We start from the raw sequence: 14,381 nt of genomic DNA, 5'->3' as shown, positions 1-14,381 counted from the left end.
GTGAGCTCTGCCGTCGCGGCCTCCATGGACGCACAGGCGGAGGGGAAAGTTCGCCGCCAAGCCCAACGACACCAAGAAGCAGCAGAACTTCCCCCCCAACAACAAGCGGGTGCGGACGGCGAGCTCGACTCCCGAGGGTGTGCATGAGCGGAGTGCAGTAGTGTGTAGATGAGTGACAGAAAGCAAAGGGAGAATGTTGTTGCTTGAGAAAAGGGAGAGTCTTCTTCCCGTGAACCCGTTTTCCCTTCCGGGAGCAGGCGAACGACGGTGGCTTCCAGTGGGGCAAGATCCTCAACATGGTGATGCAGATCTTCATCGCGGGCCGACTGGCGGCTCCAGCGGCGCCTCCGCAAGATGGACTACATTCACGCAGCTCACGGTGAGGCGGGCAGGGGCGCGGCGGAGGGGGGGGGTGCCCGGGTGCCCTCGGTCGAAAATCTTGCTGTTTCACGTGGGACTTATTTACTGATGTTAAAACATTGCCATTAAACGCCTCACCACTACACGCGCGCGATCACACACACACACACACCACAAAACACACACACACACACACACAAAAACAACCAACACAACACCAACACACACACACACAAAAACACACACACACACACCACACACATATATATATTCAAACTGCAAATCGGGGCAGTGCCTGGTATCCAAGGTGAGCCCGGGCGCACTAACTCCTTTCTCCCGACAGACGGGCGATTTTTCGTGGTCGAAGGTGCTGGCGTTCGGCCTCCAGGTGGTCCTCAGCGGGGCTGGCGGCGGCGACAACGCGCTCTGGACAGGATTGACGGAGGCTCGCCCATCGGGGTGGAGAGAGCTCGTGCGCGTGCGCATGCCTGATACTAAACTAGATATGAATTTTATCCAAGCGACACATTCAGTTTGACCTCAAAAAAATTGACTGTCAGCCCGCTCTTGGCTCCGTTCTTGAAGGTGATGGCCAGAGATAGATTGCCCAAAGCGAAAAACCAGAGTGATTCACACGGCCACAAAAAAAAAAAAAAAAAAATCGCAAAAAAAGATAGTGCTGTTATGTTCGCCGCGGCCTGCAGAGCGTAGCGCGGGGAAACCCACAGTTTTTTTTTTTTTATGTGTAATAGCCTCCGGTGGTATAGCTGATTTTGCGTGTCACATGCTCCAGATATATATCAGGGTTTAATTTTGTTAGTGTTTCTTATTATTAATTCAGTCTTATGCTGATTTACATAAAATGCATTTATCTTGAATGCTCTAATAAAGTTCGATTGATGTCAGAATGAAATCATTTAGATATAAGAACTACTCCTTCTCCACTTCGAAAAATACCGCAAGCTATAACGTGCAAATCACAGTGTCTGATCTCATTCCGTCCACACTTCCAGGGCATTCTGACAGCCGTGATCTCTTCCTGACTGGCTCCAACGACCCCAGGAAGTCGGTGTGATGGCCAAGCAGGCTTCTGAGGTGAGCTTTTGTAAACGTTTGGATTTCTGAAAAATACCTCCATGGTTTTGCCAACAAAATTTCTTTTGGGCTGCTTTTTCTCCACTGCCTCTGTTATTACTTTTTTTAATTCTAAAAAAAAGGATATCAATTAGTAACGCTAGACTATGCACTGCTAACTTGGTGAGGTATACTATATAACGAAAAAGATAGAAAAACAACAGCCATTCAGGAATAGTAGAGCGAGAATGGATGTCGGAGATACGCACCTCCCGGACTCTACATTTCCCCTGCCACGGCCCTCTCTTGCAGCTCTTCGGACTGGTGATGACCCTCCTGGACGCCCTCCGCACCTCCTTCTCGCAGAGGTCTTTCGAGGCACGCAGCATGGGCACCACTGACCCCCTGGCCGATGCTGCTGTAGCTGCCACCACCATGTTCAAGGTCAGTTGCTCCCCACGTCAGAACTAGTAACCTGAGTCATCGTGTGTAACACTCTCTTCTCCATAGTGGAGGAATAATATTTTTTGAAAAACGAGTCAGAATACTCATAACTGGAAACGATTTGGGAACCACATAATTCCGAGCGAAAGACGCCCGTTTGATGGCACTGCCTCTGCTTTCCCCAGAGCTACATCAAGACGTATTGGGCCGATGACGACATGTGCATGCAGAAGTACCCCCTTGCGAAGCGAACAACGACTGCGTCTACAGCACTGGCGACACTGGTTACCTGTTCTGCCAGATCGGAACGTGAGTGCTCTCTCTTCTGGCTGTTGCCAGTTTGTTTGTCATGATTCTTCTACATTTCTTTTCAATTTCAGTCTCCTCTGTCATTGTGCTGTCTTCTCAAGATGTATTTTACGTGGAAAAAGGATCAGTAGTCCTGGATTATGCATTTGCTAGTTCGCAACCCTATATTTGAAGTCCCTATTAGCTTTTTAACTGTCCACCAGGTATTTCCCACATGCATCCATTGTCCATCCATTTTTGCCATCCTACTTTTGTGTTTCGTTTACTGTTTCACGTGTTTCTCCCAAGGCATCTCACGCACTCCTCCTCCCACAGATATGGAATGAGCTACCTGCTGGAGCGCACCACCTACACGCCCTTCGAGATCTACAACGACGCCGGACGCCGCGGCCGCGTCGGAGAGAACTGCAGGGAGATCTTTAGCGACTGCAATGACGTCTAAGACGTTCTCCTCTGTCCTGCTTCCGTCCCATCCTCTCCTTCCTCTTTCCTGACCGACTCTCTCCCCTTCGTCTTTCGGCGCCCGCGGCCATTTCACCGCCCTTCCTCGTGTTCGCACGACGGGCTGGGAATAGGAGTGAAATGGCCAGCAGTCGCGTGCGTTGGTGGAACAGTTCGTAGAAATATTTATGTGAGATGCCGTTACCCCGGCACTTTAAAAATCACTGGAGCTCAAAGCTCCAAATATAAGAGGCATTGACTTGGTCTGACGAAGACTTTTGGGGAAGACGATGACAGCTTCACCATTTTTCTTTTATTCTTTGTTTCTAATTCTTACTTCATGGAAAAATAGACCAGACGATTCTGAGAGACAGACCTATCGTATGCAGTATTTTTTTTATTGGGACTGTTGATGCGAAAAGTTCATACTTATTGCCAAACTGTCTTTGACTGTTTGAAAATCCTTCAGACGTGTCACGACGCGACCCAGCAGACGCTCCTCCATCCGAGACTCGGCCTCTCGGTAGCCTTCATTTCCAGACAATTCCGGTAACCTTAATGGAAGCATTTGAGGTTTGACTGGAGGGGACTGATGGGGGACCCGACGTGTGACTGAGATACTTCTTGTTGACACGATGCAGGGAACTTGACGGACCTGACATGAGACGAGAAAGGACGAGTCTGTCAAGAGTCGAACCAGATCGTCTAACTTCCCAAAGTTGTGTGCCGACGCCGATCGAGTGCAAGTCACTTGATCCGTCGGAATATCACTATTTGTGGTCGAAATAAAGGGAGACTACAGTCACAGGTCGGTCAGAGGCGCTCGACTCACGGGGCCGAGGCGAAGGAGAGTCCAGGCGCGGCTCTGTAGAGGCTGCCTCCCTCACGCTCTGAGCACTCTGGATCCTCGAAAGCCGAGACACCCAAAAATGAGGAATTTAGGACCACAAACTTGATTTTCATGACGCTGCTTTCCAGAGGCGCTTCTCCCCCCCCTCCCGCCTTCCTCGCCTCCCTTAGGGATCAAACCAAGGCAAGAAGGAACGGAGGATCGAGCAAAATGACCGAAATGGTCTGGCTGGGAGACACCTCCTGGGCGCGTCTACATGGGGAAAAGACAGACGACAACGACAGGAGCCGACGGGCACGACATCGCCCCCTCTGTTTTGTTTTGTCTTGTCGCTCCATTTTATTTATTTATTTGTTATTGTTAAGTTTGAATATTATATATTTGTTCCCGCTGGCGGCCCATAACAGGAATGTAAAATCTTACAAAAAAAAGAAAAAAAAAACATAATGATAAAATAAAGTGAGTAGCAATGAATCATAAACATTAAATGTATATTATATATATATATATATATATATATATATTATATATATTATAATATATATATTTATATATATATATATTATATATATATTATATAATATATATATATATTATATTATATATATATATATATATATATAGAAAGAGAAAAGTCTCCAAGCAACGAAGGTGAGCTTAGGCATGCAAGGTTAGCTCCCCCCCCCCTTTAGAAGGTAGAACAACAATCAGGTAGTTTGAATCCTCACAAGAAAAGTGTAGACGGAAAAGAATTTTGCTAGTTAGATGCTCCCTCTGCCGTCCAACTTTCCCATCCACCCTCCTTTAAAGCTTGCACGGAGACGGTCCAACGCCAAACTCAGATGGACGGGCCAGCAGTAGTTCTGGCCCGTCACCCAGTGTGGCACCGTCGCATTCCCCTCCGCTGGCACCAGTGGCCGGCAGGCACATGTCCGCATGTAAGCCATGCACGGGAATGGCCAGCTGGAAATCCCCCTTTCCGCAGGGGCCACAGGGCCATTTGGCTGCCACCGCAGGCTTGTTGATCAAGACCTGACACTTTGCAATATGCGAGGGTGCCGCACTAGGAGACTTCCTCACAGATTACACTTGACGGCCCCGACAGACGTTACTTACACTCGCTTTCACCTTCTGTGCCTATGTTGCTTTGGGAACCTACTTTGGCAGACTTCTCTTATTTCTATTTTAATTTTGAGTATGCTTCATGAGCCCCATGGCGATTTAACATTGACTGTGTGTTGCAGCCCCGTGCAGAGTGCCTTTGTAATGACTCTTCATTAATCACGCTAGGTGCAATGACTCTTTGTAGACCTTCTTTTGTTAAGCTTTGTTTTGATAACTTTTTTTTCTTCTTTTTAACTGCAGCTTGGAAGACAGACACACTGGTACTAAAACGAACCATAGCTTTGAACGGAGCGACACGTTAACTGGTGCTATTACAGAAAGAAATCATTTTCTGAACTTTTGAACATTTGCTTGCTAAAAATATCAAAAAAATAACCCAACAAAAACCTAACAAAAATGTAAAAATCAAATAAAGCTGACAAAAGATCCAAAATTTGCCATTCAGTATTTCTTTTTCACCGACAACAACGCCCCAAATATTCAGGTTAGTTAGCTGGACTTCCCCCGGAAAGCAAACGGGGGATTTGGTGAAAGGGTGCTCACCCCGGGGCGGGTCGCACGCACACAACAGACTGTTTTTAACGCACTGTGGTAAATGAGGGGACGAAGAAAACGCACGTTGCACAAAGCGCTTTCTTTCCTGCGACGCCCCGCAGCCCCGGGCGCGTGGGGCCCGGGGGCCGACTGGCCGTCGGGAGCAGGGGTCGCCGGTCGTATTTATTGAAAAGGGGAAAGCTTGGTAAAGGGGAAATCGTCTCCGCTGGTTGTCCTTAAAAACCCAGAGCCGGGCTCAAATTTTCATATTGTATTTATAATCTCCTTTTCCAGGTTTCTCTTACTAAAGTAAAATATCGTCACAAATTTTTTTTGTGATTTTATATTTTAAACACCAAAGTCCAATAAAAATATAAAAAAATGGTTTTTTACTGTTTAAGCCTTTAAAAAAATTTTAAAAATCACAAGAAATATTCAAAAACATCGAATAGATAAATAAAAATTTTTTTGGGACGAAGTTAGATGTGTCGTTTGCGGTTTGCGTGCGTGCGTGCGTGGTGTGTGTGTGTGTGTTTTTTGTGTTTTGGGGGTGTGCGTTTGTGTGTGGGGGTGTGTGTGTGTGTGTGTGTGTGTGTGTGTGCGTGCGGTGTTGTGTGTCTGTGTTGTGTGTGTGTGTGTGTTTTGTGTGTGTGTGTGTTTGTGTAAAAAACTTACCCCACATACACACCCGCATATATTTATGTCATGATTTTCCATCCTTTTTCCCCTGTTAAAAATTTTAGCATTTCTAAGTCATTTCTGCCCATATTGAGATCTTTGTTCAAGCGGGTGATAAACTTCTGCCTTTTCTACCCCCTGCTTCTCTTTCTTTCTTTCCTGTTTTCACTAATTTTTCCAAACCTTTACTCTCATTACTTCCTAAAAATTGCATCTGTCTTTTCCCGAAATTCTCAAGTTCTTTTAAAATCCTCCTTCTTAAAACTTCTTCTTAGTAACTCCTTCTGTCCATGAAATCCTGAGCATTCTTTTTGGGGAAACCCCTTTTTTACTGATTTTTAAAATTTCTTTTTTATTTTCTTGACTGCCAAGCCAAACCCCCCCCTAAACAAACTGACCACACGTAACTTCTCCCCCCCCAACTTTGGTTTTTTACTTTAACTGTCTGTTCTTAAAAACCACTCCTTGTTGAAGACTTCTTTTTCCCTACCAATTCTTTTCTTTTTTTCAGTTACCTTTTTCCTCTGAGTTTCAAAATTCCCCAATTGTGATTTCTCAAAATTCTTTATTTTTTCACCTTTGATATTCAAAGAGCATTTTGGGGTTAAAATTCTTTGATATCCCATACATTCCGTCTTCTTTGTTTATCTAAGACTTTCTTCTCACTTTCTGTTCAACCTTTTTCAAAATATTTTGAAAATCTTTTCCGTTTTTTGCTCTTAGTACAGTGTCATCTGCATATCGCAAGTTTATATATTATATAATTTTATATATTATATATATATAATATTTTATTAATATATATATATATATATAAAATATAATATATATATAAAATTTTTTTATTATAAAAATTTTTTTTAAAAAATTTTTATACCTCATCTACTATCTATCTGTCTTCTTCTATCATCTATATACTTATCTTTCTATCTTCTATCTATCTTCTTCTATCTTCTATCTATCTATCTATCATCTTCTTCTATCTATATAAACGTATTATATATTATTATATAAAAATTAATATATATATTTTAAAAATATTATGTGTGTGGTGTGGTGTGTGTGTGTGTGTTGTGTGTGTGTGTGTGGTGTGTGTGGTGTTGGGTGTTGTGTGCTACACACACCACAGACATGTGTGTATATATATATATATATATTAAAATTTTATATATATTTAATAAAAATATATATATATATATTATTTTTAATATATATATTTTGTTATATTCTATATATATACATAAAAATACATAATCATAGATAATAAAAGATAGATAGAAGATATTTTATATAAACCATTATTATCTACCACACACCCCACACAACACACCACACACACACACACAACCATATATAAAAAGTATTATGTATATATATATATATTAATATATATTATAATTATATATTATATATATATATTAATATATAAAAAGGAGGGGAGAGAGAGTGTCTCTCTTTTTCAATATAATATAATATATATATATTTATATATATATAATTAATAATATAAAATAATATATATTATAAATATATTATTATATTATATATATATATTTTAATATATATATATATATGCATGTTAATATATTATATAATATTTATTTATTATATATTTTATATATCTATTTTTGCTGTAATAATTATATTATATTTTATATATATATATTTTAAATATATAAAATGCTTATTATTATATATATTTTTAAATAATTTATATAATATATATATATATATATATATATATAATATATAATATAATATATTAAAATATATATATATTTATTGGTTTGTGTGTGTGTTGTGTGGGTGTGTGTGTGGTGTTGTGTGTGTGTAGTGTTGTATGTGTGTGCAGTGGGGGTGTGTGTGTGTGTTGGCGTGTGTGTGTGTGGTGTGTGTTGTGTGGTGTGTGTGTGTTTTGGTGTGGGTGTGGGGTGTGTGTGTGTGTGTGTGTGTGTGTGTGTGGGTGTGGGGTGTGTGGTGTGTGTGTGTTATATATATATATATATATATATATAATTATATATTATATATATATTACATACACCATATACTGCATAACACAAACACACTCAACTTACACACATATTTTCATATCACCACACACAGACATATTGTATATATATATATATATAAAATTATAATTTTATATAATTTTAATATATAAATATATATATTTAATATATATATGTTTATAATGTATTATTCTAATATATATATACAAAAAAATACAAAAATACTGATGATAATGTAGTAGATGATAAAAAAACAACCCCCCCGACCAGGCTCAAACCCTGGGTCACCCCGGGGTATAAAACCGAACCAGTGTAACCCCCATGCCACACGACCCACTAAAAGGTGTGCAACTTAGGACTTACTAGCTCCATAGACATTACCTGTCTACTCATACTTGATAAAGACAGCGAAGTTTTTTCGCTCACTTTCCCCGTGGGCCCCGGGGAAATTGATTTAGCAAATTCAATCCTATGTCGATGTCCTGAGGGGTTTTTTTTGAAAGATGGAAAAATGCAATCCGCCCGAGTGCCCACGGGGGGTGAGCGTAAAACTTCGCTGTCTTATCAATATGGTAACAGGGAATGTCTATGGGGCTAGTAAATCCTAGTTGCACACTCCTTTTTGTGGGGCGTGTGGCATGGTTGGTTTTGCACGGGTTCCGTTTTTATACCCCAGTGACCCAGGTTTGAGTCCCCTTTAGGGGGTTTTTTTATGTATCAAGCGGCATTGCATTATTCCATCTTTCAGTGTAGATATTGTAATATAAACCATCCCCCCATATATCTACACACACACACACCACCCCAACACACCACACACCCCAAAAACCACATAATTTTATGTTAAAAATGTATATATATTATATATAATAATATATTTAATTATTTTTTTTATATATATATTATATAATATATATATTTTATAATATAAATATATTAAAATAAAGAAGAGAGGGAGAGAGAGAGTGTCCTCTCTCTCTTTTTTAATTATAATTTTTATAATATATATAATATATATATATATATTTTATATATATATATAATATAAATATATAAAAATATATATAAATATTATATTTTATAATTATAATTGCTGTAAATTATATAATTCTATATATATTATATAAGATATACATTATTTAATATATATAAATATATATATATATATATATATATATATATCATGTAATAAATTTTTATATATATTTTATATAATTATAAAATTATCTTATATTAAAATTGCATGTATATTTATATATTTTTTATTCTTTATATTTATATTTATATATTATATATATCTATTATATAAAAATTTTTTGTTGTGTGTGTGTTGGTGTGTGGTGTGTGGGGTGGTGTGTGTGTGTGTGTGTGGTGTGTGTTGGGTGATTGGGGTGTATGTGTGGGGGTGTGTGGGTGTGTGGGTGGGGGGGTGTGGGGGGGTGGGGTGTGCGGGGGGCGTGGTGTGGGGCGGGGGGGTGTGGGTGGGGGGTTGGGTGTGTGTGGGGGGGGGTTGGGTGTGTGGGGTGTGGTTTGGGGTGCGCGCGCGCGCGTGGTTTTGTGTGTATGTGTGTGTGTGTGTGTGTGTTGTGTGTGTGTGTGTGTTCTGGTGTGTGTGTGTTTTTGTGTGGTGTGTGTGTTTTTATTATATTAAAATATTTTAATATATAATTAATATAATATATATATTTCAAACACATATACAAAACTTCACATAACACACTCAGACTTACACACATAATATAATATATTAATATTATATATATTATATTAAAATTATATATATTTATATATATTATAATGTCCCCCACACACACACCACACACAAAACACACAATATTAATATATATATATATATATATATTATTTTATAAAAATATAATATATATATTATATATTATTTTAAAAAAAAAAATAAATATATATTTTTTTTATATATATAATTTTTAAATTTATTATAATATATATATATATTTTGTGTGGTTGGTTTTTTGGTTGTGTGTGTGTGTGTGTGTGTGTGTGTGTGTGTGTGTAGGGGGTTTTTTTATATATTGTATATAGGGGTTGTGTGCCGTGTGTATGTGTGGTATCATCCCCCCTCATCATCCCCCACTGCGGACGTGGGCCCCTCCCAATCTTTTCCCAAAATTTTTCTGTTTTCCTTTTTTTTGTTTCCAGTCTTGCCCCCAAATCTCGTTATTTCGTCACGCCATCTTTTCATTGTTGACCCTTAAACCTCTTTTTTTTCATTTGCCCAAATTTTCACTTTCTTTGTCCCCTATCTCCTTTCTCCCAATATATGACATGCCTTGCCATTTTTTCTTTTTTGGTCCAAATTGTTTTCCAAACCTAGGCTAATTCCAGCATGAATCTCTCCATCCCTCTCTGGACTTATAAGTTTCCCCTTCATAAAAGGTTTTTTCTTGTTTTTTGCCTAGGGCCTAACTGGGAGGACATAAAGGTTAAAACTTTTCTTTTTTAAAATAGTGGAAGTACCCTTGTTGCTACTGTGTCTGCCGAAGGTGCTCCAGCCTAACTGTGCGTCACTTAATTTCTCTTTAAGATGTGTTTGTCTGTATAATTGGCCTGGTATGTTAAATTGTCCACTGCCCTAGCGCTTCGCCCTTTTACATTATCTGTTGGGAATTGAAAATGATCTTAGTCTTTTTTTGTTTTCTTGTCTACTTTTCTCTATTCAATCGTTTTAGTTGCTGCATTTAATTTTGCAATTCACTGAAAGAACAATATCATCTGCAATCTTTGATTTTTTGGTTTGTCTCCTTTTTTGGGTACTCTTTCCGTTCCTTCTAGTTCTTGAATATTTTCCCCAAGGCATATTTCCTCAAGGGAAAATTTATATTTTATTTTTTCTGTGTGGAGCTTATGATTGCTGTCCTATTTTCCTATCAATTCCTCCCCTACTCCCTGTCTTTAGATAGTTAAATGCCCTTTTGTAATCGATAAAAGCCATAAAACAGGGGGTTTCCCATATTCGTTTTTTTCTTTTTGGGTGAGCTTGTCCGTGGGCTATGTTTGGGGAATCCACTGGGAAGCCCGGCTGTTTTTCTAGGTTTGGGTTTGAATCCCAAATCAAAATTCGAGTAGTGTGGGGTTTTTTGACATTTGTAATAAATTGAAGGGGCTTTTTGGGTCGGGAGAATTGGAAATTGGGATTATTTAAAAACGAAAAACACTTTTTTTTTTTAAAATAAAATGTTTAAAAGGAAAAAAAAAGGGGGCCCGCCGGGCCCCTTCCAACCGGGGAAAGAAGCCCATTAATTTTAAAGCTACTCCAAATGGGTTCGTAAAAGGGAAAAATTCGGAATACGGGAATAAAAAAGTCATGATGTTGTAAAAAAATTAAAAACCCCCCGGGAAGAAAGCAAAAACACGTGATAGGTTGAATAAAATGTCGTTAGCAAAGGGCCGGGCCCATAATATAAAAGGCTACCCACGGAAAATTTAAACAGCGACAGTATTTGGAAAATTTGAAGATTAGAGATTATTGGGGCTGAGAAAATAGGGAAAAAATTTTGTATAAAATTTTATATTATATATATAATATAATATATAATATTATATATATATATATTTTGTATATATATATATATATATATAATTATATATATATAAATATATATATATATAATTTTTTTATTTATGTATATATATATATAATATTTATAATATAATTAATATAATATATAATTTACTATATATACTATATACCCCACTACATACTACATCATATATTATATTATATATTTATATTATATTTATATATATATATATATAATATATTATATAAAAATACATACAACCCACACACACCCCAAACCGAAACCCCAAAACCACACCCCCACACATATATTAAAAATTTTATTTTTAATATATTATAATATATTATATATGTGCGGTGGTGTGTGTTGTGTGTGGGGTTTTTTGGTGTTGTGGTGTGTGTGTGTGTGTGGTGTGTGTGTGTTGTGTGTGATGTTATATATATATATATATAATTTTATATTATATATTATATAATATGTATATACAATTTTATATTACTTATTTATATATCTACACACACACACACATGTGTGTTGTATTATATGTAATATATATTATATATATATTTTATATATATATAATATATATATATATATTATATATTTATTACTATATATATATATATATATATATATATATATATTATATATATTATATATATATATATACATACACACCACTCACAAACACCCCACACCACAACCACCCCACACACCACAGAAACCCCAAAACACACACCACACACACACACAACCACACACTATATTATATATATATATATATTATTATTATATATATATAATAATATATATTTTAATACACACAATTTATATAATACCCACCACCCCCACACCATTTTCATTAATAATATATATTATATATATATATATATTATATATATTATATATATATATTATTATTATATACACACACACCCACACCACACCCACACACACACCACCACACACAATATATATATATAAATATTAAATATTATATATATTTATTATTTAGATAGATAATTGTAATAATAGATATAGATGATTATAAGATACACACACAAAAAAACACACACGCCACGCGCACACATACCCCACACACACAACAACACACCACCAACCACACACCACCACACACCACACACACACACACACACACACACCAAAAAATATATATATTTTATATAATATATATATATTAATTTTATATATTTTATATTTATATTTGTGTGGGGTGTTATTTTATGTATATATTAATATTATTATATATTATATATATATATAAAATATATATTATATTATAACTATAATGAATGTCTTACTTTTATATATATATATAATATATTATATATATATATTATAAAATAAAATTTATAATATATATTTTATATATCTATATTATGTAAATATATATATAGATAGATAGTTAGATAGATGGATATATATATATATATATATATAAAAATATATATATATATATATATATATTATATATAAAATATTTATACTCACAAATCACACACACAAACACACACACACACACGTTAATATATATATAATATATATATATATATATATATATATATAATATATATATATATATATATATATATAATATATATATATACATATATATATGCATATACATACATATATACATAGTATATATATATGTATATACACACCACACCACACACACCACACACATATATATATATATATTATATATATATATATATATACTATATATATATATATATATAAAATATATATATAATATATGCATATGTATATTGTATATGTAATATATACCATAATATGAATATATATATATATATATAATTATATATATATATATATATTATTTTCTATTCTTATTTTATTATATATATATATATATTATATATATATATATAAGATTAGATAGATATAGATTAATAGATAGATATAGAACACACACAAACAAACACACAACCACAGACACACACACACATACAAAAGACACACAACACACACACGTACCACACACACCAACACACACACACCACACACACACACATATATATATATATATATATATATAAATATATATATTTGATTGATATAATATTAAAATGAATGTATTTTCTATACTCTTATATATATATGTATGTATGTATAACATATATATTTTATATATATATATATATATATATATATATATATATATATATATATATATATATATATATATATATATATATATATATCTTCTTCTTTTAAGGGTGGCTCTGTCTGAGCCGCCGTGGTCACAGCATGATACTTATTTTTAGTTTTTCATTTGTGATGCACTTGGAGTGAGTACGTGGTAGGGTCCCCAGTTCCTTTCCACGGAGAGTGCCGGTGGTACCTTTTAGGTAATCATTCTCCCCTATTTATCCGGCTTGGGACCAGCACTTGATTTGGGGCTGGCTTGGCCACCCAGTGGCTAGGTAGGCAATCAAGGTGAAGTTCCTTTGGGCCCAAGGAACAACGCGGCGGTCGGTGCCCTCGAACCCTCGAATTCAGATTGCCGTCGTGACACTCTTGAGTCCGACGCTCTAACCATTCGGCCACCGCGGCCTTGACGATCTTGGGCTTCCTTTATTTTTTTCTTAGCATTTTAGAGCGGTGGTTTGCCATTGCATTCCGCCCGGTGTTTTTTATCGAGTTCACCATCTCTATTTCCCCGGGCACTGACTTGAGCTGGCTTGGCCACCCATGGCTAGGCAGGAAATCGAGGTGAGTTCCTTGCCCAAGGGAAACAATGCGCCGGCCGGGTGACTCGAACCCTCGAACTCAGATTGCCGTCGTGACAGTCTTGAGTCCGACGCTCTAACCATTCGGCCCGCGGCCCCCCCTATATATATTATATAAATATTATTTATATAATATATATTTTATATATATATATTTATATATATATAGATAGATAGATAGATAGAAAGATAGATAGATAGATAGATAGATGGATATATA

At 36.0% G+C, this 14,381-nt stretch overlaps 1 protein-coding gene across 1 annotated transcript in view; it reads left to right on the top strand.

The window, feature by feature from the left end:
• The window catches only part of LOC119571789, a 22,163-nt gene extending 18,829 nt beyond the window's left edge, over positions 1–3,334 (top strand). Inside the window, exon 8 of the mRNA XM_037918931.1 lies at positions 2,503–3,334. Coding sequence (XP_037774859.1) covers positions 2,503–2,629 — 127 coding nt within the window. The 3' untranslated portion in view covers positions 2,630–3,334. The remainder of the gene's footprint in view (positions 1–2,502) is intronic.
• Positions 3,335–14,381: the final 11,047 nt, after the last annotated feature.

Source organism: Penaeus monodon, chromosome 4, assembly GCF_015228065.2.
Source record: "Penaeus monodon isolate SGIC_2016 chromosome 4, NSTDA_Pmon_1, whole genome shotgun sequence".
In the NCBI taxonomy this organism is placed as follows: domain Eukaryota; kingdom Metazoa; phylum Arthropoda; class Malacostraca; order Decapoda; family Penaeidae; genus Penaeus; species Penaeus monodon.
The sequence above is the reverse complement of the archived record's forward strand: the minus strand, read 5'-3'. Positions and strand labels throughout refer to the sequence as shown.